Raw genomic sequence first — 26416 nt, 5'->3', positions numbered from 1 at the left:
TATTAGGAGAGTTGCTAGATAATAATAAAAATAATAAATATTATTAAAAAAAAATCATAAATAAAAAATAAGTACGTAGACGTAATCAACTATCTTTATGTTTTAAATTAAGTCAGGTACATACAAACAAAAATATTAACCATGCCCAATATTTTATTTAAAGGGACGTTATGTGCCGTTGCCAAATAATAATAATTACATTGTCATTTAAATATAAGGGTAAAACTGGTATTCAAATAAAATAACAAGGGTAAAAGTGGAAGAAAAAACAATAAGCTATAAGCTATAAGCTCAAACGCTACTTGGAATAGCTTCTCAAAAATAGCTTATAAGCTCGTGAAATAAGCTATAAGCTCATGGTAAAAAAGTATTACCAAACAGAGCTTTTTTTGTCAGACGAGTTTATAAGCTATAAGCTATAAGCTCATTGACATATCTTACCAAACAGACCCTAAAAACTACAATCAACAACTAAATTTTTGCGGGATATTTTCACTTTTTCTGCGGATAATTTCAGCAGAAAATTACCTGAGGATTTCAAAGTTTGGAAACAATATCTGACAAAGGTATTACCTAAACGCCTAAATCTTTGGAAAAATCCATAGAAAAATAAGGACTTTCTAGTAGTGTACTTTATAACTCCCTATAAACATACCACTATTCTATTTCGAGGACTAGAAATTACAAACAATAGAGTTCATGGAAAAGTACAGTGAATCAAACATTAGAGTACAGTCTGAGTTCAATGTTTGATAATCACTGTGTGGCATTAGCTCGTCTTAGACTCTTCTTCCTGTTTCTCCATGCTATCTGAATTCTGTTTGGTCTATGTGATTTCCCATAAGGCGATTCATGCCTAACATAACACAATCATCAGGGTCGTCCTAAGAATTTGGAGGCTCGGCTCTGGGAATGAAAAGAGGCCAGTGAAAAAATCAAAACGTATTTTTTTTATTTTAAAAAGCAATGTTCTATTTATATTTTTTAAAAGATAAATATAAGGTGCCGTATATATGCGATACACCCAAAGGTGAAAATGACTACCGTATACATGAGGAACCCCCACCTAACACCAAAAACAAGAGGACCTAATTCTAATAGGCATAAAAGGCTAAAACAAGGAGACAGAAAATGGCTGGGGGTATTAAAAAAAAATTGGAGGACAGTAGTACTAGTGGGTATTAAAAAAAAAATTGAAGCCCATGACTGAAGGAAGCCTAGCTCTGTTGAGCTGTTTGCACCCCCTCAGAGCCGGGCCTGACAATCATCAAATAAATATGTCAAGCCATGATTTTGATAATGTATATTATATATGCATAAATGTCACACACCCTTGTAATATGTGTATGTATGTGTGAAGGCCATCTATGTCCTTTTATTTCCTAATTTTTTGGTAGAAAATGACGGATTTATCATACTTGCAAATTTGTAAGAGTCTCGTATTAAATGAGATAAGAATTGATAATGTGTATACAGGTGATGGGTAGTCCTCAGCTAGTTTAGTAAGAAATTATTTAGGTTCAACCTAAATTTAAAAATAGTACTCCCTCTGTCCCACAATTTGTCGCTTTAGAGAATTTTTATTTATTTTTTTCCAAATTATATGTCGCTTTACAATACCTATGCAACATTAATATTACTTTTCCTATTATAACCTTAAATATTTATTACTCTCTCTTCTTTCAATTCTTTTATTGATCTTTTCCATATTATTTATTAAGAACAATTTTGTAAAACAACTCATAATATCTCTTTTCCACACAATATTTATTGCATTTCTTAATATGTGTGAAATGCTCAAAACGTCATACAATTTGAGACGGAGGGAGTATAAAGTCAACTAATTTTGACCACCCATTATTTATATTCACGTACCAAGCACAATAGTGTTCCACGTAGAAAATATATAAGTTGTGAAAAATGTGTTTATAAGTGATGCGTGGAAAAAACCTAACAAGACAATTTTGCAAAGGTTGAGTTAGACTTGATCCAAATTTTAAGGCAAATAATTATGAATAGTTTTTATTGGACAAATTGGTTTTTATATAATAAGCATGGATGGAATGAATGACCTTAATGTTTGATAATCATTTTGTGTGGTATTAGCTTGACTTAGACACTTCTTCATGTTTCTCCATGCATCCTGAATTCTTTTTGCTGCAAGGAATCTCCAATAAGGTGATTCATACCTAACATAACACAACAACCAAATCACTTGTAATGTGTGTGTGGATGGTCCTAACCTTACAAACAAGTTTTATAAGGTTTGAACTAGACCTATTCCAAATTATAAGATAGATAACTATGAATCGTCTTTATTGGAAATGAAGCAAGGAGATATATATGCAATGTAGAGAAGTTATAGAAAAAATGAAACAACATTTTTTCTATTGACAGAAACACATCAAGGTAATGGAAGGAAGGAATGACCTTATGACTTGTTGAACGCGAGGGCTCTGCAAGAATCTTGAAAAACGAGTTGTGACTTCTTCAATGTCTTTAGCGTCGAGTGAAAATGCCTCCAAATTGGTTAAGCATCTTACTGTTCTGTCACTAATTAAGTCATGTTCTTGAATCTTTACTTGCTTACCTTCTACAAGAGAAACCGAGTTACAAATCAAAGGATGACAGCTGAAGATTTATCTCATAGGTAAAATAAGCTTGAGATTTTTTTTTTGTTGGTAGATATGCTTGAGAGCTTGATGGAGAGAAAAATTTCATAAAATTCATATTGATTGATAAAAAGATAAAATGAAAATGATTGCAATTTTCTCTTTCTATAGAGCTTAGGAAAAGACCCACAAACTAACTAAAATCCTAACTAACTAACAAACTGAAGTGAAGTCTAACTAATTTCTGTATTTTCTAATAAACCATATTGATGAAACATGTATTTTAGTTTCTAGCAGGCTATGCCAGATGATTATTGCTACTTCTTTTGAGGCATGTTATCATTATATTAAGTATAGTTATACCTTTGCTTTCAGAAGACTGTTCAAGATACCATCTTAGAAGTTCTTCACCACAAGCATCCCCTTCTGATAACATAACCGAACTTCCATCTTCTCCGACGCTCTCTAATTTTCCACGCATAATAAACACCATCTTCTGTACAAGATCACCCTGACTGAGAATTCTACTTCCTTTAATGTATGTCGTCTGTATTAGTCTCTCACGAATGGCGTCTAAGAAAGGTTCACCCCCATCCATCAGAGACAAAATTGGAACCTGTAGAAATGTTAATTCCTCATAGAAAATTAAATCATCATTATAAATAGTGTTCGGACTTGTTTAATATAGTTTGCTTTTTATGCGTATTTGTTTTAGTTTACTTATGAATATACATAAAAAGATTTGTCTTGAAAATTGTTTTCTCATTCAACTTCTATTGGATTCCAGCAAGCTACGGGCAGAGACGTAGGGAAAATAGAATTTTATTTATTGCATTATAGGTGAGATTTTAAAGTTCACATAAAAATTGAACCAGATAAATAAAATCTACCTAAAGAGGATATCATGAAATACTTTTAAATGCTTGAATGCATACTTTATTAACAAATTTGTAGAGATGGCGTCTTATGTCTGTCTGGAGATCTTCTGGCAAATTCTTGAGAACCATACTCTCAGGAACACCCATTGTTGCATGCCAACTATACCATTCAGCCACTCGTACTCTCCTGCATGACAGACAAGATAGTATCTATCATTTGTAGATTAGGTTGGAGCGAGCTTGTGATGGAGACAACTGCAAATACTTGGAAAAAGAAAAAGATTGCACAAATAAGCTTCAAAGCGTGTGTGGACACACTAAACTTTAGGTTTGATTTACCCCACCAGTTTATGCAAATCGGATGCAAGTGGCAAAACTAACGAATCCTCTTCAGACACTTTGTAACCCTTTATATGAATTGCACACTCATATCAAACATGTCAATCAATGATATTTTATAGAATAATGTTCTCTCAATTACACTCGTGTACTAGAGAAAAACATAAATGACTTACACTCATGCACTCATGAAACCAAAATTTTCGTATTTTGTATTCTGCCTTTAGATTATAGTTGTTTATAGAGAAACTCATGTCAATTGATGAAGAAAAATGACTCTTTGAATAGATTCATCTGTGGCCAAATCGAAAGGTTATATACATTTAACGTTCAGAATTTGTCTATGTTAGAAATCCTTCCCCAAGCGTGAAGGGTGGGTTGGTAATCCCACCTTAATTGCTATCTGCCTCTAGTTGCCTTGTGTTGATTTGTCTTTGAAGGGGTGGATTTAGTCCCACATCGGTTAGATAAGACGCTTGACAAGAGTTTATAAAGAGGAGATACTCCTCATCTTACAAGTTGGATTTGTAACAATGAGTTATACCCCAAATTTCGACAGAAAACACTTGGGTGACATTGGGGTGCCATTGTCATGTCACAAGTGGTACTTAAGCCATGAGGTTCTCCCCCATCTAATTGACTAGTCTTTTGGGTTGAACTCTCTTCATGGGCTTAAGTCCAAGTCCTAACAATTGATGCTTTCAATAAGGTGTTCTACAGAATATTGATAGGTGACTGTCAAAAAGGAAAGGGCTACCATCGGGTCAGTGCTGATAGAGTGAAAGCCGTCGTGGATGTCGGCTCTTGAAGGGTGTGATAATGTTAAGGTCCCACATCAAGTAGAAAAAAGTGATTGATGTGGTACTTAAGCTATGAGGTTCTCCCACCTATTGCCACGCTTCATGCCCATTGGGTATAAGCGTGAGGGGGTGTGTAAGTAATATCACCTTAATTGCGATCTGCCCCTAGTTGCCTTATGTTGGCTTGTCATTGAGGGGTGGATTTAGTCTCACATCCACTTGGCTATTAACACAATTGTGTAGCTTATTCACTCTTATAAATACTCGAACATTTCAAACTTATATTTTGGAAATATCCAACAAATCATGTGTAACCATTTTTTGATAGATGTGTTATGGCAATGTTGATGCGAATGGATCGTTAGAAGAGTTAGTATAATATATTTTGGAAATCTCCAACAAATCATGTGTAACCATTTTTTGATAGATGTGTTATGGCAATGTTGATGCAACTCGTTAGAAGAGTTAGAATATTACAAACCTTTTGAGATCTTCTGGTAAACGACGACCTCTCATCCATTGCTCAACATCGCGGCCTCTACATATCATTTCTAGCCTCCTGTAAGCAAGCATTATTAGTCAAATTTTGTAGTTTGAGATAAACTTAAACTGGCCAACAATGACAGAATTAATATGCGCAAAAAATAAGAGAAACCTTCTACCTCATGCCAAGAGACTGAAAAAAGCCCTGTATGTTTCCGATGAGAAGTGCTAGAAGCAAGAGTCCCAACGCCATGATGCACATTGTAAAAAGGACTTCCCACACAAAATAGCTTGGAGCTTGATTGCCAGCCATAGTAATTACTTGCTGTATTAAATTCACATAGGTGTAATTGGTAAGTAATATCAAACTGTTTACGTGCCTTTAAGTGCTTCTTAGGTAATACGGTGGGTTTTTTTTTCTTTTAAATCACAGTGACCCACAATAATTTTGCAATAGGTGTAGTTTTTATTCAAATAACTTTCCATTATATATATATCACATATGAATGGAAGACAAATGGACAGCAAGTTGTGCCGTTAAGCTTTGTGGATAACAAAATCAATCCTCAAATACAATCTCTTTTTTTTTTTGTTTTTTTTTTTTTTTGCAAAAGCGGTAATTCGTCGTGATTTCTGCTCACCCACCACAATGCTAAACATAAACTTAACCTCCAGTTGCTTTAGAGCTGGGTAATAAGTTTTTGCATCCCTATGTCTCTTAAACGTGAATTTTCAGAAGCTACAATTTCTTGTTGTGAGGGGACGGTGGTGGGTAGGAGATCCACCACAATTCCAAACATATGCCTTGTGTTGGCTCAATTTACCCTTATATAGAAGCACACAAGGTTCTAAGAAAAATGTTCTCTACGTTGAAAACAACCGTTAAGTTATTATACATCCTTTCAAAAATAAATGTTCCTTAAAAAAAAAGTTATTATACATCCTTTAAAAAAAAAATAAAAAATCTTATTATACATTATATGTTCGTACAAATAATTTTAGGCTTAAGTGCATTTGTGACCCCTTAACTTTTAAAAATTGGGTGCCAAAATTGCAACTTAATGTAAAGATAAAGGTCAAAAAAACTTATTACCATAAAAGTAGAGGCCCAAATAAGCATATTTCCATACTATTTTTCTTTTTTTATTAGGGGGTCAAAATTGCAACATTTTAAAATATAAGAGGAGAAAATTGCATTTAAGTCGTAATTTTAATGAGTTTTGCAATTTTGTGATTTAATTCACACTACTACAACCATAAACTATAACACAACACACATAAAAGTCGAAATCGTGAAATCCTTAGCACAACCCGTTGGAGATTAAAATATATTAATTCTCCATTTTCCAAGTAGCTAAGGTTTATTGTTTAACAAGAAGATTAAGTTCAGTGTATCTAAGGAACTTGTGTTAGAAGCTTAAATACTCCTTCGTAAATTGCATATGTTTATTACCATTGTAATTATCATGTTTTTAAATTTAGTCTGTTGTTGAGTGCAAAGTAACTTAAGTAAATTGTTTTCAATTTTTTTTTTCAAGTAATTTAGTGGCTAAATTTCATCTTCAAAAGTGAATAATCCGAGGTTCAAACTGCAACCTCTACATATATAATGCAATTGTGTCTATCAATTGAGCTATACTCAAAGTGACAAATTGTTTTCAAATTTTGTTGTTTCATTTTGTGTCAAAAATGACACGACCCTAATTTTAAAACCTTTTTTTTTTTCTATCATTTACCATAATTGGTATGCGACATCTGCATTAACTTTTGTACAAAAGTTTTCGTATCAAGTTACCGTGTTTATCTTCTTCATAGCTCCCTCATTATGTTGTTTTGTAAAGAAGATTCATTTTAGGGAAAAATGTATGTATAATTACAACTGAAGGAAGAAAATAAAAGAACAAATTAATGCATACCTGAAATCCCCAAAAGAGTGCATACACATATTTGTTGATCACCTTAGTTTCTATAGTAAGTGGTATAGCATTTGCATAGATTCCATAAGAAAAAGCACCAGATGTGGCGTTTAAACAAGCATTGGCACCCTTATCATTGATCCACCTAGCTGATATATTACTCTCTTTAGAACGACAATCAATCAAGTCCATGCATCCAGGTAAATTCGAACGATGGCAGGCATCTTGCAAACATTGGTTAACCCTCTGGAAGAAGAGAAAAGCATAAAAGGAAAAATAACTTTTTTAAGACTATATCAAACAGACCCTTTATTGAGTAAGAAATTTTGTATTTTCCAAAACTAATCTTCAAGTCATTTTACTCACCACTAGAGCAAAGAGGTACCAGCATGAACCAACACCATGGGCAGAGAGCATAAAAATGAGAAGACCTGTAGTTAAATTTGCCCCAGTTGACGCATATATGATTTGGGTTGAAGACCGGCCAATTAACCGAGGCAAAAATCTGAATAATTTTGCAATATACTGGACAAAGATCAATAGACTTAAAAGATTCTTAGCATTAATTGCTCCTGAAGACCCCAATGAATTTGGTAGGGCAATCAATATCAGTATCTGCCAATATTTCAAAGCATTTTAATATACTAAATAAAATAGGAAAAGGGGAAATTACTTAGATTTGTTTTTTTTTTTGACAAAAGGGAAATTACTTAGCTGTGTACATTTAATAGTTGTATATGGTTGTTAATGTTCATGGCATTATTTATTGTAGTGGAAATACAATGAATAAATGTATGGTATGTTTATTAATCTGCTAAAAAAAATCAATGACAAGATAAAACAACTACAATTGTAAGGTGTTTGATTTGTAAAATTGGTTTAGGGAAATAACAAAATGGAGGTAAGGGACGGGACATAAAGTGAAATTCTTGTCCCTTACTAAACAACAATACAATTTTTTGTCTTACGTACAAGTGGTATAAAATACCAAAATAGTTTTGTCCACCAAAAGTGGTATAAGACCAAAAATTATACAATACTATAAAAGTTTCTCTTATGTTGTTTTGCCTTATGTTTTGTTGTTCTGTCTTGTGTTGTTCTGTTTAGTATTAACTGTTTAGATCAAATGCACCCATATCAAACTATCCCAAGGCATAACTGATCAATTGATAATGCCCATATTATAAAAGTTTGAAATTCCGCCTTAAATGCGGTCCGCCCCTAGTCGCCTAAATTGTGACCTTTGGTTAGCCTTCATTGCAACCTCCAAAACCTTCGTTTGGTGGCTTTGAGGGGGTGGATTTAGTCCCACATCGGATAGATAACACTCTTGAGAAGGGTATATAAAGACGAGACACTACTCACCTTACAAGCTGATTTTGTAAAGATGAATTAGACCCCAAATTTCAACATGATATCGGAGCCTATCCTAGATCTATCGTTGGGCTTCCCACATCGTCCACGCTTCAGGCCCATTGGGCCGGGCTGAAGCGTGAGGGAATGATTCTCACTCCTGTCTACATTCCCCACCTCTGGAAGTATTCTCTCCTCATCCCCGTTCCTGTCCCTACGATCATCATCGCAGGAACCCCGTCAACATTAAAAATCAATCAATTTTTTTTTTATTATTTTCAATCATTTTAAAAGTAAACAAAAAGTTAAAGTTTAGTCATAATCAAATAAAAAAACTGACATTATTGTTAGCTTTGTGACCCTCTAAACAAAATAAATGCTCTGTGACAACAATAAATATCCCTTGTCAGTTATATGCAAAATTTATAAGCATATTGTGTGAAGGAAAAAATATAACGTACTTGAATATACACACATAAAAGTTATGTTGATAAAGTGCTCGTGGACGGCCCCATGAGGCGAGCGCTAAGATCTCATCCCCATCTTGAAACACACTTTAGGTGAGCTTTCTCCCCGATCCCCGTCCCCACGGAGAAAAATTTCCCACCTTCAGGGCCCTAAACAAGACAGCCTCGGCTAGGATCTCCACTCACGATTACAATTTGACATATGTAGCCGATATTGCTTGGCTGACACCTTCACTCAAATTCTAATCTGAGACTTCGTAGTTGCGTGTGAATTTCAGCGATGTTTTGCTACATCGTCTGTAGATAAAAACATAAAACCAATTCTTCTGAATGGTATCGCGAGCTCAGTAGCAATCCTCACAAAACAACCCCCTTTTTATTCTCCTACATGAGTGTTCTACAACTAGGTTATAGTGATATGTTCTTGGTTATGTGGCTTGTGTGTCTTTCTTGGTTTTGCAGTTTTTTCTCTTGGACATTGCTCTCATTGATGTTTGTTCCATCACTAGATCTGGTGTGCTCTGTTTTGTGAACTTGGTGTGCTTCTTTATTAAACTACCATGACAAAGAAAAATAGTTGGATGACCGAGTTTTAGCGACTTTAGTGTATTTAATTGACAGATGAATGATTAAAATAAATTATTTTGATGAGAGAGAATGATTGGTTAGAAGAGAGATAAAGACAAAATCATCCGTGCCACCCAAGTGGAACCCCATGATGAATCCATGGAAGGAAAATTTGGAGTTCTCTTCACCGGCAAGAACTATGCTTCTAGGGAATTCTAATTCAAAATGTACATCTAGGGTTATTTAGATAAGACCTCCACAGCACCGATAGAGTAATCTGCCATAGATGCTTGGGAAAAGATGCCTAAATTATTTCCTGGATTTTCAGCTTTATTGAGACTCGGATGATTCATAATTTTCATTATGTTACAACTGATAAAAGCATGTGAGAATATTTTAAGCAAATATACAGCTAGGATAATACTGCAAAGAGTTTTCAGTTGGAGCTCGATATAGTCAATTGGAAACAAAGTAATATGTCTATTTTGGAGTATTAATCTGGTGTCTTGAATTTGTGGACGTAACACTCATCCATCTTATATGATGATATTCGCAAAACTTCCCTCGAGCGATATATACCATCGGTAACCAGGATCAATTTCTTATGAAACTTTGTCCGAAATTTGATGTTGTAGGAGGAACATTGTTGAAGCAGGGTCATCTTTCTCCTTTGAACACGTGTTGGTGAGCTTCTCAAGGGAGAGAAACATCTACTTACCAAGGTAACTATATCCCATGATTATTTGGTTCTAGAACCGGTGACAGTCGCCTTTGACGTGCAATGTAAAGGAAAAGGTGGTAATATGTGTCAGGTCTAGTGTTTTTCGTGAAACAATTTTCTCATGTTTCTCATAATATCAATAACGGTAATTATAAATACTACAAACAATGGGGCCTTATCCTCTTTGAATGTCCCAAATTTCCCCTGAGACCAACAAAACATCGGTGTTCCATGCTACTACCATTTCAGCATTTTCACTTTTCAACAAATGGTACTCTCAACGCTTTTAGTCTTGGCCATTCTTGGTAAGTCTTCAAATCTTTCAGTCCTGGGCATTCGTGGCAGGTCGTCATACGTTTCTCAAACGTGGTAGACTGGATGGGTCGCTTGGCCCACTTCAGAAAAGTATTTTCAAGCACTTCATGCTTACATGCCTTGTGCTTGGGGGCTTTGAACTAGATGGATGGCCCGGTTCACACACCTTTCACTATAAGAGTCCAACTAGAGAGCGGAGGAACCCATGACCCAAGCCACAAAGTCATGTTTCTTAGAGAACAAATTTCCAACCTACCTGAGCGAGACTTAAAGAGCAAGTAAACGCCGAAATACCCATACCTAATTGCTAGGCAATGTAATGTAAATATTCGAGGCTAACGAGGGCAAGGAGTGGCCGCCGGTGCACAAAACATGACAATGAGTGGCTCCTGAAAGTTTATAGGCAGATTGACTTCACATCGGAATGAGAGGGATCCTAAGGTCGTGTAGAAATGAGACTGTATGATTGAATGAAAGCTTATAAGAATTGTTTGGTACTATCTCTATCAACAAGATGCATCTTTTTTTTTTTGGTAGCTTATTCCATAAGAACTCCACAATTAAGCATGTTTGACTTTGAGCAGTTTTGTGATGGGTAACCTTTCGAGAAGTTTCCGAAAAGCGTGTGAATGATGACAAAACACGCTAAAAAATCTCATGTTGGATTACGGGGTCAATCGACAATACTTAAAGTTGTCTGCGATGTTACATGAATCATTTGAGGAGCAAGCAACCAACCACACAATTATAGAAGAAAATTGCTAAGCAAACGGGGAAGAAAAGCTAATTCCGATATATAAGGAGGCCTCTAGATAAGCCAATACTAAACACATCAAGCTTAGTACTTGGCACCCTTCCTACAAGGTTTGATTCTAAGTTTACTAGCGACAACATTTGATGCCCAGCGCGGGGTTGTAGTAGAGTTATTCCCCTTCCTATCGATATGAATTTGAATCACATGGAGCAATCAGTAAACAGTGACAGCATAACCAAATAGGTTGTATAGGCCATCATTGAGGACATGCGGCACCAAAACGAGATCCTGCAAACTCAAATACAAAAATCCCGACAATCTGATGGTGACTCCAGCGAAAAGGAGGCTCATAGTTGTCACTTTCCTAGCCAAATAATGATCGACAAAGCAATTGAACCTTTGAAGCATAAGGGATCTGATCCAGCGGTCAAGCATACACTTAATACCAAGAATCAGATCACTATCTCCAGATTTTATTCAGAAGCAGAAGCAGAATATCGTGCATTAGCTTCAGCTACATGTGAACTTTAATGGATACTTTATCTGCTCAAAGATTTACATGTCCAATCTTCCAAGCTCTCAATCTCATTTTGTGATAATCAAAGTGTCATCCACATAGCAGCTAATCTAGTGTTTCATGAGAGAACAAAACACTTAGAAATAGATTGTCACATAAAAGGGAAAAATTGCAAGCTGACATCATAAAGCTCCTTCCTGTATCTTCCAATCAAGTTGCCGATTTCTTCACCAAATCCTTGCTACCTCAACCTTTTCATACTTAACTATCCAGGTTGGGATTAGTAGACATCTAACAACCTTCAACTTGTGTATTACATCATGAGAAGAAAGAATTCAACAATATAGTTGACTTGCTTATGTTAAATAATAAAGTATCAGGTTATGTTATTGGGCTGTTAGTTTAGAGTCCATTAGGTTTTATATTTATATTCTCTAGTAACCTTTTGTAATGTTAAGCTATTGTTAATCATATGAAACCCTAGCCCTTTTATGATATTATCACTTTCTCTCTATTATCTATATTGTTAACATGGTATAGAGCTTGTTTTGATCCACCTTAAACTGCTTGTTGCTTCCGCTATTGAGTTCCCAAAAGTATGGGATGTGTTTGGTTTGGTCCTTGATTATTGATTAAGATTGTAAGCTGCAATTTCATTTTGGGTTTGTTCTTCTCTCTCTTCCGATACATCCGATTTCCTCGTTCAATTCTGGATTTTGTTTTCTCGTTGTTTAGTATTGGTCTTTTGAACTTTTTTTTTGTTGGTTGTTGGTTCCCTTATCGGTTGTGGTTTTTTTTTTTTTGGTCCGTACTTGGTTGTGTGTTGCTTTTGTTTGTTGTAAGTCGTCTGAATGTTTGATTGGGTAGCCAATCTCTGACCTTTGTGAGTCTTGTGAGAATTATATTAGTAAGTACAGCCGTTGGATTATGTGTTATTGTTTTCCTTGGAGTACCATACAAATTGATTATGTGTTATGGTTTGGCATATAGATTCCTAAAGGCAGCAAACAAATAAAGAGAAAGTAATCGGCTTTTGGGTCTATACTTATTTATTTGTGGGGTTGATTGAGTCTTGCTGATTGTTTGGCTTTTGAGGTGTTTGATGTTAGATTTGCTGCTTGTTCGGTGGTTTTCTATTTACCTCTTTCGGTCTCTGTTTTCATTGGTTTAGATTGATTTTGTTCGTTTAGTGTTTGTTTTTGTCTAGTTTGTTTCAGCTTGTCTTAGGTTCGTTTTTGGTTCTTCAATTTGTATTGGTTTGATTTTGTTCGGTTTAATTTGGTTCAGTTTGATTTGGTTTCGTTTGGTTCAATTGTTTGGTTGTTAGGTGAGTTAAGATTGTGCTCACATTTGGTTGTTTGTTGAGTCGATTGCTCACAATTGGTTGTTTGATGAGTGAGTGCTCACAATTAGTTTGTTTGGTGAGTGGTGAGCCGAGTGCTCACAATTGGTTGTTTGGTGAGTCAGGTGCTCACAATTTGGTTTCTTCTCCCTTTTGATTCTTCAATTTGGTTGTTTGGTGAGTCTAGTTCTCACATTTGGTTGTTTGGTAAGTTGAATTCTCCCAATTTGATTTCTTCACCCCCTTTTGATTCTTTCAGTTGGTTGCACTTCTCTCCCCTTTTGATCCTTCTGATTGCATTTCTCCCACTTTTGATGATTCTTTGGTTGTTTCTCTATCAATTGGTTCTTTTGTATGGTTGCTTCTCCCTACTGATGCTTGTTTGGTTTAGTTTGAAATGGTTCTTCTGCTTGGATGATTTCTCTCTTTGGCTGGTTGATGATTGTTGTTACACTCTCTATGATGACAACTCACTTTGGTTGCTGCTCTCTATTGGTTATGCTATCAGCTGATTTGGTTTATTTTTCTGGGTTAATTTGTAACAAGCTTAAAGCTTAGTAAACTTCATCTTGAGGGGAAGTGTTAGAACTTTATATTATTTAGTATGTTTCTTCGTATTTTGTTTAACAAAATCACAATGCTTCTTTGTGATGCATCATGAGTTTGACAATAGGTGTTAAATAATAAAGTATCGGGCTATTTATTGGACCTGTTAGTTTAGAGTCCATTAGATTTTATATATATTCTCTAGTAACCTTTTGTAATGTTAAGCTATTGTTAATCATATGAAACCCTAGCCGTTTTATGATATTCTCTCTTTCTCTCTGATTATCTACTAGACCATCCACCCGTGCTGTCGCCCGGGTCATATTAATTGAAAACAAACATGCAAATATATTGAGAATAAAAAGTGCTTGCGGTACAAAATAAAAAGTTTACGATAAAATTACAATAAAAGAAGACATTAGGTTGGTAGATTGCGGAAAATCTCCTTGTAAACTACATTCGAAGTGTTATCCATGCTTTTGCCATTCTCATCGGTCATTAAAATATTCAAACCACTCCTGGAGGTCACTCTGGATATTGCGACATAAAGCTGACCATGAGAGAATACGGGTTGAGGACGATATTAATTGAAAACAAAACATGCAAATGTATTGAGAATAAAAAGTGCTTGCGGTATAAAATAAAAAGTTTATGATAAAATTACAATAAAAGAAAACATTAGGTTGGTAGATTGCGGAAAATCTCCTTGTAAACTACATTCGAAGTGTTATCCATGCTTTTGCCATTCTCATCAGTCATTAAAATATTCAAACCACTCCTGGAGGTCACTCTGGATATTGCGACATAAAGCTGACCATGAGAGAATACGGGTTGAGGATGATACACAACCACTTGTTTGAGTGATTGTCCTTGACTCTTGTTGATTGTCATTGCAAAACATATAGATAGAGGAAACTGTCTGCGTTGGAACTTAAACAGTATCCTTGTATCCGACGGTGTTAGCGACAGCCACTTCAATCTGATTTTTGTTCATTAAAAGAGATGTATAAATGCATTCAACAATGGCTGCAACAGGATCACCTGAACGATGCCTCATATTAGTGGTTAGAGTTAACACTTACAGTGATTCTAGAGTGGTGAAGAATTAATGCTAGCATGAAGGAAATTGGAAGCATATAAGATGCTCTAAGTGATTTTGAAAATGGAAGCATATAAACAGAGAAGGGTGTTTTGTAAAATGCACTAATAAAGAAAACCTTCATGAGTTATAGATTAACAACCCCTATCTATTCCATTATTTTTTATTGGATCACATTAGTGACATAAGAATAATCACCGCGTTTTACGCATATTAGCCTAACTTATATAAAGAAAAATTTATATAGAACTGAATTCTAACTACTAAAATGAATAAAAAAGAATATAAGTTAATAAGGATTTCCTAAAAAAAACCAAGTCATGTAAGCTTAAAATATCCTTTTTAAAGATACTAAAACAGAAGAAATGTTCTATTCAATACAAATAGCATACGTGACATAAATTCCAATTTGTTGCTATATTGTAAAGTTACTACTAATCACATAGGTGGCATATGCATGAACACCGCGATTGATGATTATATCTGTAAATAACGAAGATGAGTTGGCATTATCAATACCAAGTATCTATACACCTGCATTAAGATACAGGAGTGAAATGCTTTTAGAAAGATCATGTCATAAAATCGAATAGTTGCGGCAATTAACGGTGGTATGGTGCCTTATAATGATAAAAGACATTCACTAAATGAGTTAAATACTTCAAGAAACAATAAAATTCGAATTAAACAAAATAAGGATATGAAATGTCATACACCATAACCGGCGCTTAAAGGAAAACGAACAAATAGTACTTCAAGAAACAAAAACAATAGAGAAAAATACATAAACAAAAATTTCTAGGCAATTGTAAAATTAATATAATTAAGGGACTGCATCATGACACTCATCCTAATTTTTAGGCTCAAGCTTCACACACTTCAGCTTGATAGATTCTGTGGCAGATTCGTCCCCATCCAACTTATAAGCTGTCACATCTGAAACACCTTTCTCAGCTGATCTTTTCCATACAACTTTGCTGCAAGGCGTCTGTTCATCCTCTTTCTCACGATCATTAACCTGGATGACATCAGTGTCCTTTTGATTAACGGTAGACTTGGATGAATCAATGCCCTCAACCTTCATGATACAATAAACAACATTCAATTATCATGAGCAGCTTGGAATTGAAGGCGTAGGGCGCACAATATAAAACAATTATTTTATAACTGCGGTTATTTTAGAATAAATAAAAAACATTATAGAAATTAATTGTTTTTATGCAAATATTACTATAAGACAAAACTTTACAAATAAATATATGATGCACAGTTATTAAATTTACTAATGAATTTCTTAACATAAATGCTACATGAATTACAGACGCACATTTTTCTTATTAGTTTCTCTATACCTTAAATCTTAGATTATATAATATCATAGCAGTTAAAAATAAAAAACTATTTGACAGTGTTTCTGTAATATTAAATAAGCTCCGGATTTAATAGCAGTAAAAGTAGAGTGAATTGATCACAAAGTAAACACGGTTGGAATCAACACTATAACATAAGATTAATGTTGCTTGGTAGCCGTAACAACAAAATAGCGGTGACATAGTCCGCAAAAAATCAAATCCTAAACTGGTTCATCTATTTTGCTATCATTGTATGTATATGTTTATGACTGCATTTTTAAAATCAATATACCTGAGTTGGAACAGTGATTGACTGCATAAAATAAAAGCTATGATTATAAACAGTGCGCATAAACTGTGATTATTAGAATAAGGATATTGTATCGACATAGCACCTTGATATTATGAAATACCATGAACCTTTTTATCATATCCACATCATCCATCATCAGTGATTCGCTTCACCACATAGCTATGTCAATTATGTATAAGATTTCCCTCAGCTACTTCAACTTTGAACAACATATGTTTCCCATAGAAAATATCCAGCTCGGAAGGGAAATCACTTGCATTGTTTTGCTGCATATAGACAGGAATAATGTTACACATATGGTATTAGATAACGATATCAAAGACACATGTAAATTAGTAGAAAGTTTAGTATTAGTTAAAATTATAATCACCGCTATTTAGCAGCACTTGGTAACAAATAACAGTGATTAAACAGTGACTAATATTGCAAGATTTTAAACTGTCATTAGTTAAAAATCAATTACTACATGCATATATTAAATAAGTTTGTTCTTATGAGCATGTGCTTCTATACTTGCCTTTGTTTAAAAAAATGAAAAAATAATTTGCCGTTGTAGCCATAATAAACATTAGATGCTTCGCCACATACCTTTGTAGAGTAGTAATTCCCAACTTGCTTCTTCTCTGCATTGAACCGGACACCCTTTGCAGTCGTAGAATTGCATCCTCCACACCATATATTATAAGGCATCTCAAACCTGAAAGAATGATCATTATATAATATGGAATAAAAGGTAATAAAATAAAATAGCCCAGATTGGAAAAGGAGGCCAACTGGTTCAGCTCTTTCAGGTGTACACACAAATCTAAATTAAAGCATGCAGTGAAATACACAAACCATATAACACGCCAGTAAGTAGCAGCCCTACGTAAGATCATATAAAGTAGACTATCCCTTTCGATCATAATGGACCATTAAATTGGTCAAAATTCATAAATCATGAAACATATCAAATACTTTTTAGATATGGGAGACTATGATACACGGAGTATTAATATTATAAGAGATCCCATACTTTAATTGTTGTCACACTTTGTTTGTCATGAAACACGGAGTATTACAACCAAAGTTCAGTATGCTATTAGCGGAACATATAGAACAAATTATTAGCGTTCATTACTTTGTTTGTCAAGCAGTTTATGGACAAACTTTGTCATCCATCTTCATTAATGTGATATGTCAAACATCCTATATTAAACTAAAAACAAAAAAATCACCCGTAGAAAAATGATGGAATTAAACACAACAAAAGTCACACAAAGTATCATTTTCAGTTAGAATATCATGTTGGAATTCCAAATCTAAGTGTCAAAAGAAATTGAAAAGGAAAAAGGGAGGTTCTCAAACCTCACAAAGGTCTTGCTGCTTTTTTGTCTGCTCTCGTGGAGCTTCCACTTCAGCTCGTCGGTGACACATGACAGGAGAATTTGTTGTGAGCCGAATGTGCAGCAAAAACTATTATTCCCTATCTGGGAAATGGATTTGAAACACTGTCAAAAAGTAAACAAAATTTATTAGTTGAAGAAATGTGTTCATCATGAGTTATTACCTTTTCCTTGACTTGATTAAGAAATGCACATAGGAGAGGTGTCATATTCTGAAATTGGAGAAAAAACAACCCTAAGTTAATTTTAAATTCCAATCATAATGAGAGTTATTACCTTTTCCATGACTTGATTAAGAAATGCACATAGAAGAAAATAAGAATGTTGTACCAAAAAAATAAAAAATAAGAATGAGGATTGCCTCAAGTAAGTTCTTGTGATCTTTTTATCGAACAATTATAATGCAAAGTAGATTTCATCAAACTGAATGACTCATAGTTGATACTAAATTTCAAACAACTAATAATATCAAATTCAATTTCTATAATTTTGAAACCCATTCTATGACTGATTCCGTACAGGTTTGACTACTACTAACTACAATTTTGAAATCCCTCTATGGCTTCACTATAAAATTTGTAAACGGTCACTCTATCAGACACAAAGCAAATCAAAATTCTAACATCAACATTAACAAAATCTACACCAGAATCAAGATTATCACCAATTTTATAATGAAAACCTAGAATAAGACCGGAAGTAATAAATTTTATAGTGATAATCTACATCAGCTTTGAATAAATTGCTTCCTGATTCAGACAGCTCCTGCAAACGTCCTTTAATTTTACTATCCAATAACCAAAAGAAACAAAAGCAAAAAAATCACATTGGTAAACAAATTATAAAAACAGTGATATACAACCTGTTAAAACAAAAGAGATTCTACATTGACAAATGCATCTGTCAAAATACATAGCTTCAACATTCTGAACAATTTTGGTTGAACTAAACAGAGCCTTCGTTCTTTTTACCACTTTTTATTCTCAAAAATACCATTGTTTGTTCAATATAACAACAAAATACAAAATTCACTTAATTTAACGTTAAATCAAATAAACTTAAATAAACCCAGATATTTAATTCTAAAATTAACAAATTAGCATACATCAGATTGGGATAGATTGAATACCTGGAGAAATGAAATTAGGTCAGCAAAATCAATATGTATTTTCATGGGTTAAAACCAACAGATCGAGATGCAGAGGATTTCGAGATCTGGATTTGATGCGAGATGGTTTACGGAAGGTGGCCGGAGCTTGAGTCGATGAGGATGAAGAGCAGAGCATCGACTGGGAGAGGAGAAGAGCAGCATCGACTGGAGAGGAGAGGAGAAGAGCAGAGCATCGACTTGGAGAGGAGAAGAGAAGTGACTGGGAGAGAATGAGGGAGAAGAACCGTGTTTTTTTTTTTTTTAGTTAAGAGGCATTGAGTGTGTGATATCCTTATTATCTAATCCTAAACTACAATGCAAACAAAACATCTAAAACCCTAATCCTATGTTTTGAGCGGGAAAATTTTGCTAATACCTCACTTAATGCCATTTTCAAATTTCAAATCCCTTTACTATATGCATTTAAAGCATTACATATTTCCCATGTACATTTACATGGTTGTGTATAAAGCAGTTCCAAGTAACATCGTAAATGACAAATATTAATCTATGATGCGGTTCCAATGCATTACATTCCCCTTATCCTTATATCAACGATGTTACTTGGAACTGCTTTATACACAACCATGTAAATGTACATGGGAAATATGTAATGCTTTAAATGCATATAGTGAAGGGATTTGAAATTTGAAAATGGCATTAAGTGAGGTATTAGCAAAATTTTCCCGCTCAAAACATAGGATTAGGGTTTTAGATGTTTTGTTTGCACTGTAGTTTAGGATTAGATAATAAGGATATTGTTAACAACTTCTAATATAACGAAATGTTAGCCTAATTAGCTTAGCTTAGATTGATCTGTTGTATGCTAGCTCATAGAATCTTATTGTATAACATCAATCAATAGTCTATAAATACATCATGTAAACTCTGATTCAATAATGCAATATCACAAATTATTCACATGAGGAAGAAATATACCTGAGGAAGAGGTGATCCAACAAATACGTCGAAGAAAAAATAAGTCTTAAGGTATTTAACAGCTATTTTCCTTGGATGGTCAACTAATTCCCCAGCATCAAAATTATATGACTGCGGAGAAGAAACATAGGCCAACCTAAACTGCAAAAAAGCATCTTGGTAGAGTTATTTAATCTTTAAACCATGGAAACACAATAAACTAGACATAAAACTCGACAACCATGTTAAAGATTCGGGTCACATGCACTTTTTCTTCCCATAAGTAAAGAGGGACTAAGGAAAATTATAAGACCAATCATTAGAAACATTTGTATTTAAATGGTCTATCATTCTATCAATAGATGGATTAGTAAAATTAAATCCAAAAATATGAGTACTGAGAAATTACCTGGAGAAGAATGTTCAAGAGATACACAACATCAGTTATGCTTCTAAGTATAACTAGTGTTCTTGCCATTGTCAAGTTGATTTGAATACATTTATTATCCTGCAGAAAATGAATGAGAAAAAGTGAAGATTGTATTTATTTTTAAGTAAGGAAAAAAGTAAAGTAAATGATGTTGGAAAATTTTACACTTAAATAAAATGAAAAGAATTAAACCTTGTTCACATAGAGTGAGAAGAAAAATAACGGATCAACAAAAATTGTGACCATGCAAAATATGGCCAAAACCTTGTTCCATTGTAGTACGACTTTCGTGTGAGGGTTCATAACTCCAGGAATACATGAAGAGCAGAAAGAAAAAAGTTTTCTTCCAAAACCTTTGGTGTCGCCATGAAGAGAATTGTGGAACTGTAAACATTTAAAACATGAAAAATATATGATTATTGGTTATGTGAAAGTAACAGCAAACGCGAACAAAACGTGGACAACTATATGACGAAAAGCATTCATCATAATGATTACCATTGGAAACAAAAGTAAAGCTATATATAAATATGAAAATCATCAAATATCTATAAATTATATTTTTAAAAGAAGACAGAATCATCTTCGTGAAGACAATTTCAAAACACATAAGTCGGTGTTTTCTTAAATTTATGAAGAAATAGTCTATTACTTTAGGAAGAAAGATACCTTGTGATCAAATATATTGGAAGCTCTTGGTTTTCTTTGCTGAGAAACTTTGAAGTACGTAGGGCAAGTAGTACAATAAGGATCATGACACATTCCTAGTTGTCCAGATCTTAACAGGTGTTCATATCTACCTGGGCCATAAAATGTAAAAATCTTCTCTGTCTTGTTCTGAAAAGGATTTCCAGTTAGAGGTGTAGCATTTAATGGACCACTCATTTGGCTAACAGGAGTTTTCTTTGTGGTACAAAGCGGCCCAGTATGTCTGACAAGATTCGGCTGTCTCTCATATGGATCCAGAGAAGCCATAGGAATAGAAATTGAAGCACTCCGTGTCCTCGATATGTTTCTTCGGAAGGTAGAATCCTGAGGTTCATCAGATCGTTGTCCATGTGTTTCTGATAGAATAGGAATTTCATCTTTATCAAAATGATTCATGTTTCCTTCAAGATTCTGTAAGACAGAAAAACATCAATATATTTGTCTATGTACCATCTCAGCAATTTTAAAGTGAAAGAATCCAATTCAACTCAACTTCAAAAAGGGAAATATAAATCATAAAACAGTACATAACCAAATGATTTGCTCAAGTGGTTAATGAGCTTCAATTTAGGATGGATCGCTTAGGAGAACCTGAGTTACTTGAACAATTATTGACCAGACTTTACTTATCTACCAACCGAACCCCGGATTTTTCCAGAGAACCGTAGGTTTAATACCAAAAAATGTTATGAAAAGTCAAAGACTGTATGCTAGTGAAAAATGCTCAAGTGAAAGTAATGAATACCAATATCGTAAACCTTCTAAAGCATGGAAGAAAACCAAACGTATCAATTAGACTTTCATTGACCTAAACTAACCATACAATTTTTTAAATGCAAGTAACATTCAAGTATCCATCCTCTATAGTTTTTAAAGGAAAAATTACCTAGTTAACTGTAACAGTTAACTTTAACACACACATCCATGCCCTCTATTATGCAATTGAATTTGAACCATCCTCTATAAAGCATCACTACTTATTTTCGACTTCAAAGCTAAAACTCAACGCATACTACTTCAGTCTCAAACATAAGCAAAAAAATAAAATAAAAATCATGTTTGGTCGTTTAAAATATAAACTAATTTCACATTATTCAATGATGATAGTTGATAGTATTCCTTCTGTAAAAAAAAAATTCATTATTATTCCAAAAATACCTTTAAATCAATTTAGTTTATTTTACTAAACATGTTATATGTACGAAATATCTATCGGAATATGGTAGTGGCTAATCTGCATTGAACAATTTTGTCAACAAAAAAAAAAATTGTTCGATAATCTTTTAGACACACAAGGTGGATTATGGGTTCTCAGTTGTTCTCCATAAACAAGTGTCATAATTCAAACCCCTTACCATTAGGAGTAACACATGGTAGTAATTCCATTTATTTTATTTTTTTTTGGGTATTAACACTTGGTTTTTGGAAAAAAGGTCATGATAATCCGAATTTCAATCAGAAAACAACTAAAGTTTTGCTAGCAATTGTTCTAGTGAGGATTCAAACTCGAGTTTTCCTCCCTTAGAGACGGGTAGCTAGAACTAATGGATAAGGTGTTCGAGGTCCTAAATCAAACCCCAACAAAAGAGAAAACAAATATGCTAACATTTGTCATTAAAAATAACTCAAATTTTCCAACAAATTCAAATTTTAATTAATAAAAATAACAAAATTAAAGGGGGAAAAACTGATATATTAAATTGGCATCAGTTCGAACTATTTTTAAATAAACAACAATATCATACAAAAAGACAAAACATTGTAAGTTTATAATAACTTATGAGGAACGAGTGAAAACAAACAAAAAAAAAAGAGCAGCAATAATGGGAAGGAAAAAAAAAAACACAGACACAAGGAAAGAAAACTCAGTAAGATTAAAGAGTAAAACCTGATTAAAGTGAAAACCCAGAAGCTATTTTGAACCAATTCACGTTAAAGTATGCATTTTTAGGAGATTGGTGGTGACTATGGAGTAGGCAAAAGTGGACTCAAAAAATGGGTAAAGAATATTGAAGTGCGAGTCTTCTCTGTGTTTGGGAGAGTGTGAAAATGTAGACTTTCTACCAAGCTGAAGGTGGGTTTCACTGTGGACATGTGCGCTTTCTTAGAGATTCACGAAGTATACTATAATACTAATATAACTATGGGTCATAATATTAACTTGTGTCCTAAGGTACAGGTTAACAAGCTGAAAATAGAAATAAAAAATAAGTTTTATATTTAAAATATAAGTTTTGAAACTTTTAAAATATTAAATGCATGATTTCTAAGAAATTTTTTTTATAATTGATTTATTAACTTGTATTTTAAAGATACGATATATCATTTCCTTATAACTAACAGGGATTCCTTACAAAAACCCAAACCCAACTTGTACACTTCATTTTTTAATAAAATTATTTATTAAGTATTCATATTCAATGATTCTAATGAAAATATAATAACAAGATTTTAATGAAAAATGATTAAATAGATCTTATTAATAGGTCTTATAAGATCTCGAAAAAATTTCTCATCAATGCAAGTATCTAATAGATATCGAATCTTAAAAAAATAAGACCCTCCAGTTCGAGATGGTCTTACTAGACAAGTGTTTTTCTAATACGTTATGATTTATGTGTGTAATTATATGCTTTTTTGTGATATGTAATATTAATAATGTTTCTTTCAATATATATTTTTTGAGGTGATATGTGTTTTGATACATTTATGTAAAAGTGACTTAAACTATAAATATGTATATGTGAAAATCAATTTTAGAATTAATAACTACAAATTCTATCTTCAAGTATAATCAATTCTATAGACACAATCAATTATACTTGATAACAATTAAACATGTCAGAATCAATTTTATAACTTCTGAATCAATTATGATCCCTCTAGAAATGGAATTAAACATACGAACACGAGTCACGTTTGTCTTGCAAGCGTATCCTAGTTGGTAAACACCCTCTGCACATTCACCAAATCAGATAGTTAACTTTCGGTGAAACCTTCTAAAGCCAAATATCTCGCCAATTACTCGTTTGACGAAGATGAGAAGCATCAACTAATTCTTCCACACATAACCTATATGCGCTACACACCGCGTAATAGCCATTCTTCTCCGCTTTCCAGATCAACCTATCATTCTAAAACTTGATCAATTTATGGCGTATTCAAAATGTAAGAAACAATATCAGCACTGAAAATCTTCCGAACCAGAGGCGCGTTCCATCCATAGTCATTGTCACTTGTTAAAATATACATCTTTCTTTCCTTCCACTTTCACTTCTACCAAACAATAAAAAATACATTTTACTTTCTACTCAATTTACTCTTACTTTATTTCCTTTTACTTTTTTTGTGATCCAAACCAAGCCTTATTGTATGTTTAATTCCATTTCTAGAGGGATCATAATTGAACCAAGCCTTACTACAAGAAAATCGCTGATTTGCTATAAAACAAATGGTAGCTTACTCGTAGCTAATTTCTAGCAAAACTCATTTAGCTACCATTTGGTTGTGATTTAGCTGTCATACATGCCGTAGCATGTATTGGGCGGCAAATTATCTAGTAAAATATTTCCTAGCAAATTGAAAAAATATTAATGAATATACATCTAGCAAATATCATAGAAAGTCTTTTATAAATAACAAGGCAGGGGTCATTCGTTTATAAGCAGTCAACCGATCATTTTTCAAATGAATTCAGTACAATTATACAATCTTAAGACATAGAAAGAGGGAAGGACCCGAATATTTGAGCAGTCAAGACGCAAAATGCTTCTGCAGCTTAGAATGGTGAAAACATCCTGATAGGAATATATGAGGGGATGCCCCGGCCTCATGCTGATCAGCTCATAATGGTAGAACAATCTACATAGAAAGGATTCTTCTCGTTAGATTGAAGATCATGCTAATCAACACAATAACCTGAGCTACTATTCATAAGAGCTCTAACCCAAAATACCGTGAATCACATAAAGTATAGACGAGTCATCACATAAAGAATGAGGTGCATTCTTTATAATACATGTTGTTTTCAAAGGGGCTTGCGAATCACTACCTAATTTTTGAAAGGAACAATAAAACTTTTGGGTGAATGTTTGAGAGCTGTTGTTTAACAGGTTTGACCTTATTCAGAGGTAAGAAAATGGTTGTAGTTGAAAGGTGCATTCTCTACGTAATCACGATCTTCTAGCGGAATCAAACTATTGAGAAATATCTCCAGTTGATCTCTGCAACGTGACAAACATATCGATCACCAGAACCATGCTGTGCTGCCAAAAAATCGAGAACATGCTCCTGACGTTGTCGTCGTTCTTTAATTCTAGCCGACTGAACGTTATTCTCCCGTCGTCCAACGTTGGACGTTCATACCAAATGTATTTCACCCTCCTTGTGTCTCCGGGGTTGAGTTCATGGTTGATTTCATCAAGTTGATCCTTAAGACCTTTTAACGTGACATTAATGTACCGAACTTTGAACATCTGAGGATTTTCACTATTGAAGCGTAACAAATCGATCATTGTTTCAATGAAAAACTCATTCAAACATTTCATCAAATAATTGGAGTGCAAATTATACATAAACCCTAAAACTGATAATTACAACATAAACATGCAAACATCTACACAATTAAGCAATATAAGTCATTTACATGTAACATTATTTTTTGTCAAAAAAATCAAAATTTAAACTAAACCCTAAAACAAAAAAAAAATCTAATTTAAGACAAAAAAATTTAATGTAAACATGCAAACATCTAAACATCATAACAATTAAGCAATATAAGTCATTTACATGTAACATTGTATCATTTCTTGCAAAAAAAAAAAAATTAAACAAAACACTAAAACTAAAAAATTCTAATTTAAGTGAAAAAAATCTATCATACCAACATAATTTAAGTGAAAACTTACTTGTTATTGGAGTGTTGTTTGATTTGAAGTTGAAGGAATTTCGAATTTGAGTAATTTGAGAGAGTTTTGAGATTGGAAATGAGGAAATGAAGTTTTGTCTGACCTTAAAACAACATGCAACGTGAGTTAACCCACACAAATTTAACGGTAATGTGAGTTAACTCACGCAGAGGTATTTTGGTCATTTCAGTTGGAAATGAGCAATTTCTGTTTAAAGAGCAGAATTCTTTAAATGATTGGACAGACAAAAGAGGTGGGTCAGAAAGGACCAGGTCGGTGCTTGGAGTCACATATGTTAATAATATATAATATGGATAATATTAATTATATTTTACTATATGTTTCATTGGAAGGTGAAATATTATTTTTTGTGAATTGAGTGTGATCATAATAATTATAAGTTGGATCATTTTTTTTAGGCTTAAATATGTGAAAGGTACCTATAATTTAGCGCCTTTTTGGTTTTCGTCTCTGTAAGTTTTTTTGTTCTAAAACAACCCTTGTATTTTCGAATCCATTTGAAACTCGTCCTTGCCGTCAGGTT

The 26416-nt window shown here is 33.6% G+C and overlaps 2 protein-coding genes across 4 annotated transcripts; both read right to left on the bottom strand.

Moving 5' to 3' along the window:
- Positions 1 to 457: 457 nt before the first annotated feature.
- On the bottom strand, positions 458 to 5426 carry LOC11411638 (probable cyclic nucleotide-gated ion channel 20, chloroplastic). Of its 2 annotated transcripts, none has more exons than XM_039835087.1 (7): positions 5292 to 5426; positions 5111 to 5188; positions 3548 to 3677; positions 2976 to 3228; positions 2431 to 2593; positions 2073 to 2189; positions 458 to 906 (listed from the first exon to the last, which is right to left on the bottom strand). In XM_039835087.1, the coding sequence occupies exons 1-7, from the start codon at positions 5423 to 5425 to the stop codon at positions 885 to 887; spliced, it is 897 nt and encodes a 298-aa protein (XP_039691021.1). In that variant the 5' UTR covers position 5426; the 3' UTR covers positions 458 to 884. The 2 variants fall into 2 exon arrangements, with proteins under 2 accessions (XP_039691021.1, XP_024642325.2); XM_024786557.2 differs by having other exon boundaries at positions 458 to 856.
- A 9943-nt stretch (positions 5427 to 15369) lies between these two features.
- LOC120580880 (probable cyclic nucleotide-gated ion channel 20, chloroplastic) lies at positions 15370 to 23054 on the bottom strand. Of its 2 annotated transcripts, XM_039835085.1 has the most exons (10): positions 22854 to 23054; positions 20927 to 21376; positions 20450 to 20641; positions 20237 to 20335; positions 19849 to 19989; positions 17924 to 17971; positions 17722 to 17843; positions 16963 to 17071; positions 16457 to 16640; positions 15370 to 15787 (listed from the first exon to the last, which is right to left on the bottom strand). In XM_039835085.1, the coding sequence occupies exons 2-9, from the start codon at positions 21359 to 21361 to the stop codon at positions 16539 to 16541; spliced, it is 1248 nt and encodes a 415-aa protein (XP_039691019.1). In that variant the 5' UTR covers positions 21362 to 21376; positions 22854 to 23054; the 3' UTR covers positions 15370 to 15787; positions 16457 to 16538. The 2 variants fall into 2 exon arrangements, with proteins under 2 accessions (XP_039691019.1, XP_039691020.1); XM_039835086.1 differs by lacking the exon at positions 17924 to 17971 and having other exon boundaries at positions 17722 to 17864.
- Positions 23055 to 26416: the final 3362 nt, after the last annotated feature.

Source organism: Medicago truncatula, chromosome 6, assembly GCF_003473485.1.
Source record: "Medicago truncatula cultivar Jemalong A17 chromosome 6, MtrunA17r5.0-ANR, whole genome shotgun sequence".
NCBI classification, from domain to species: Eukaryota; Viridiplantae; Streptophyta; class Magnoliopsida; order Fabales; family Fabaceae; genus Medicago; species Medicago truncatula.
This window is presented reverse-complemented; position numbering and strand designations above follow the sequence as displayed.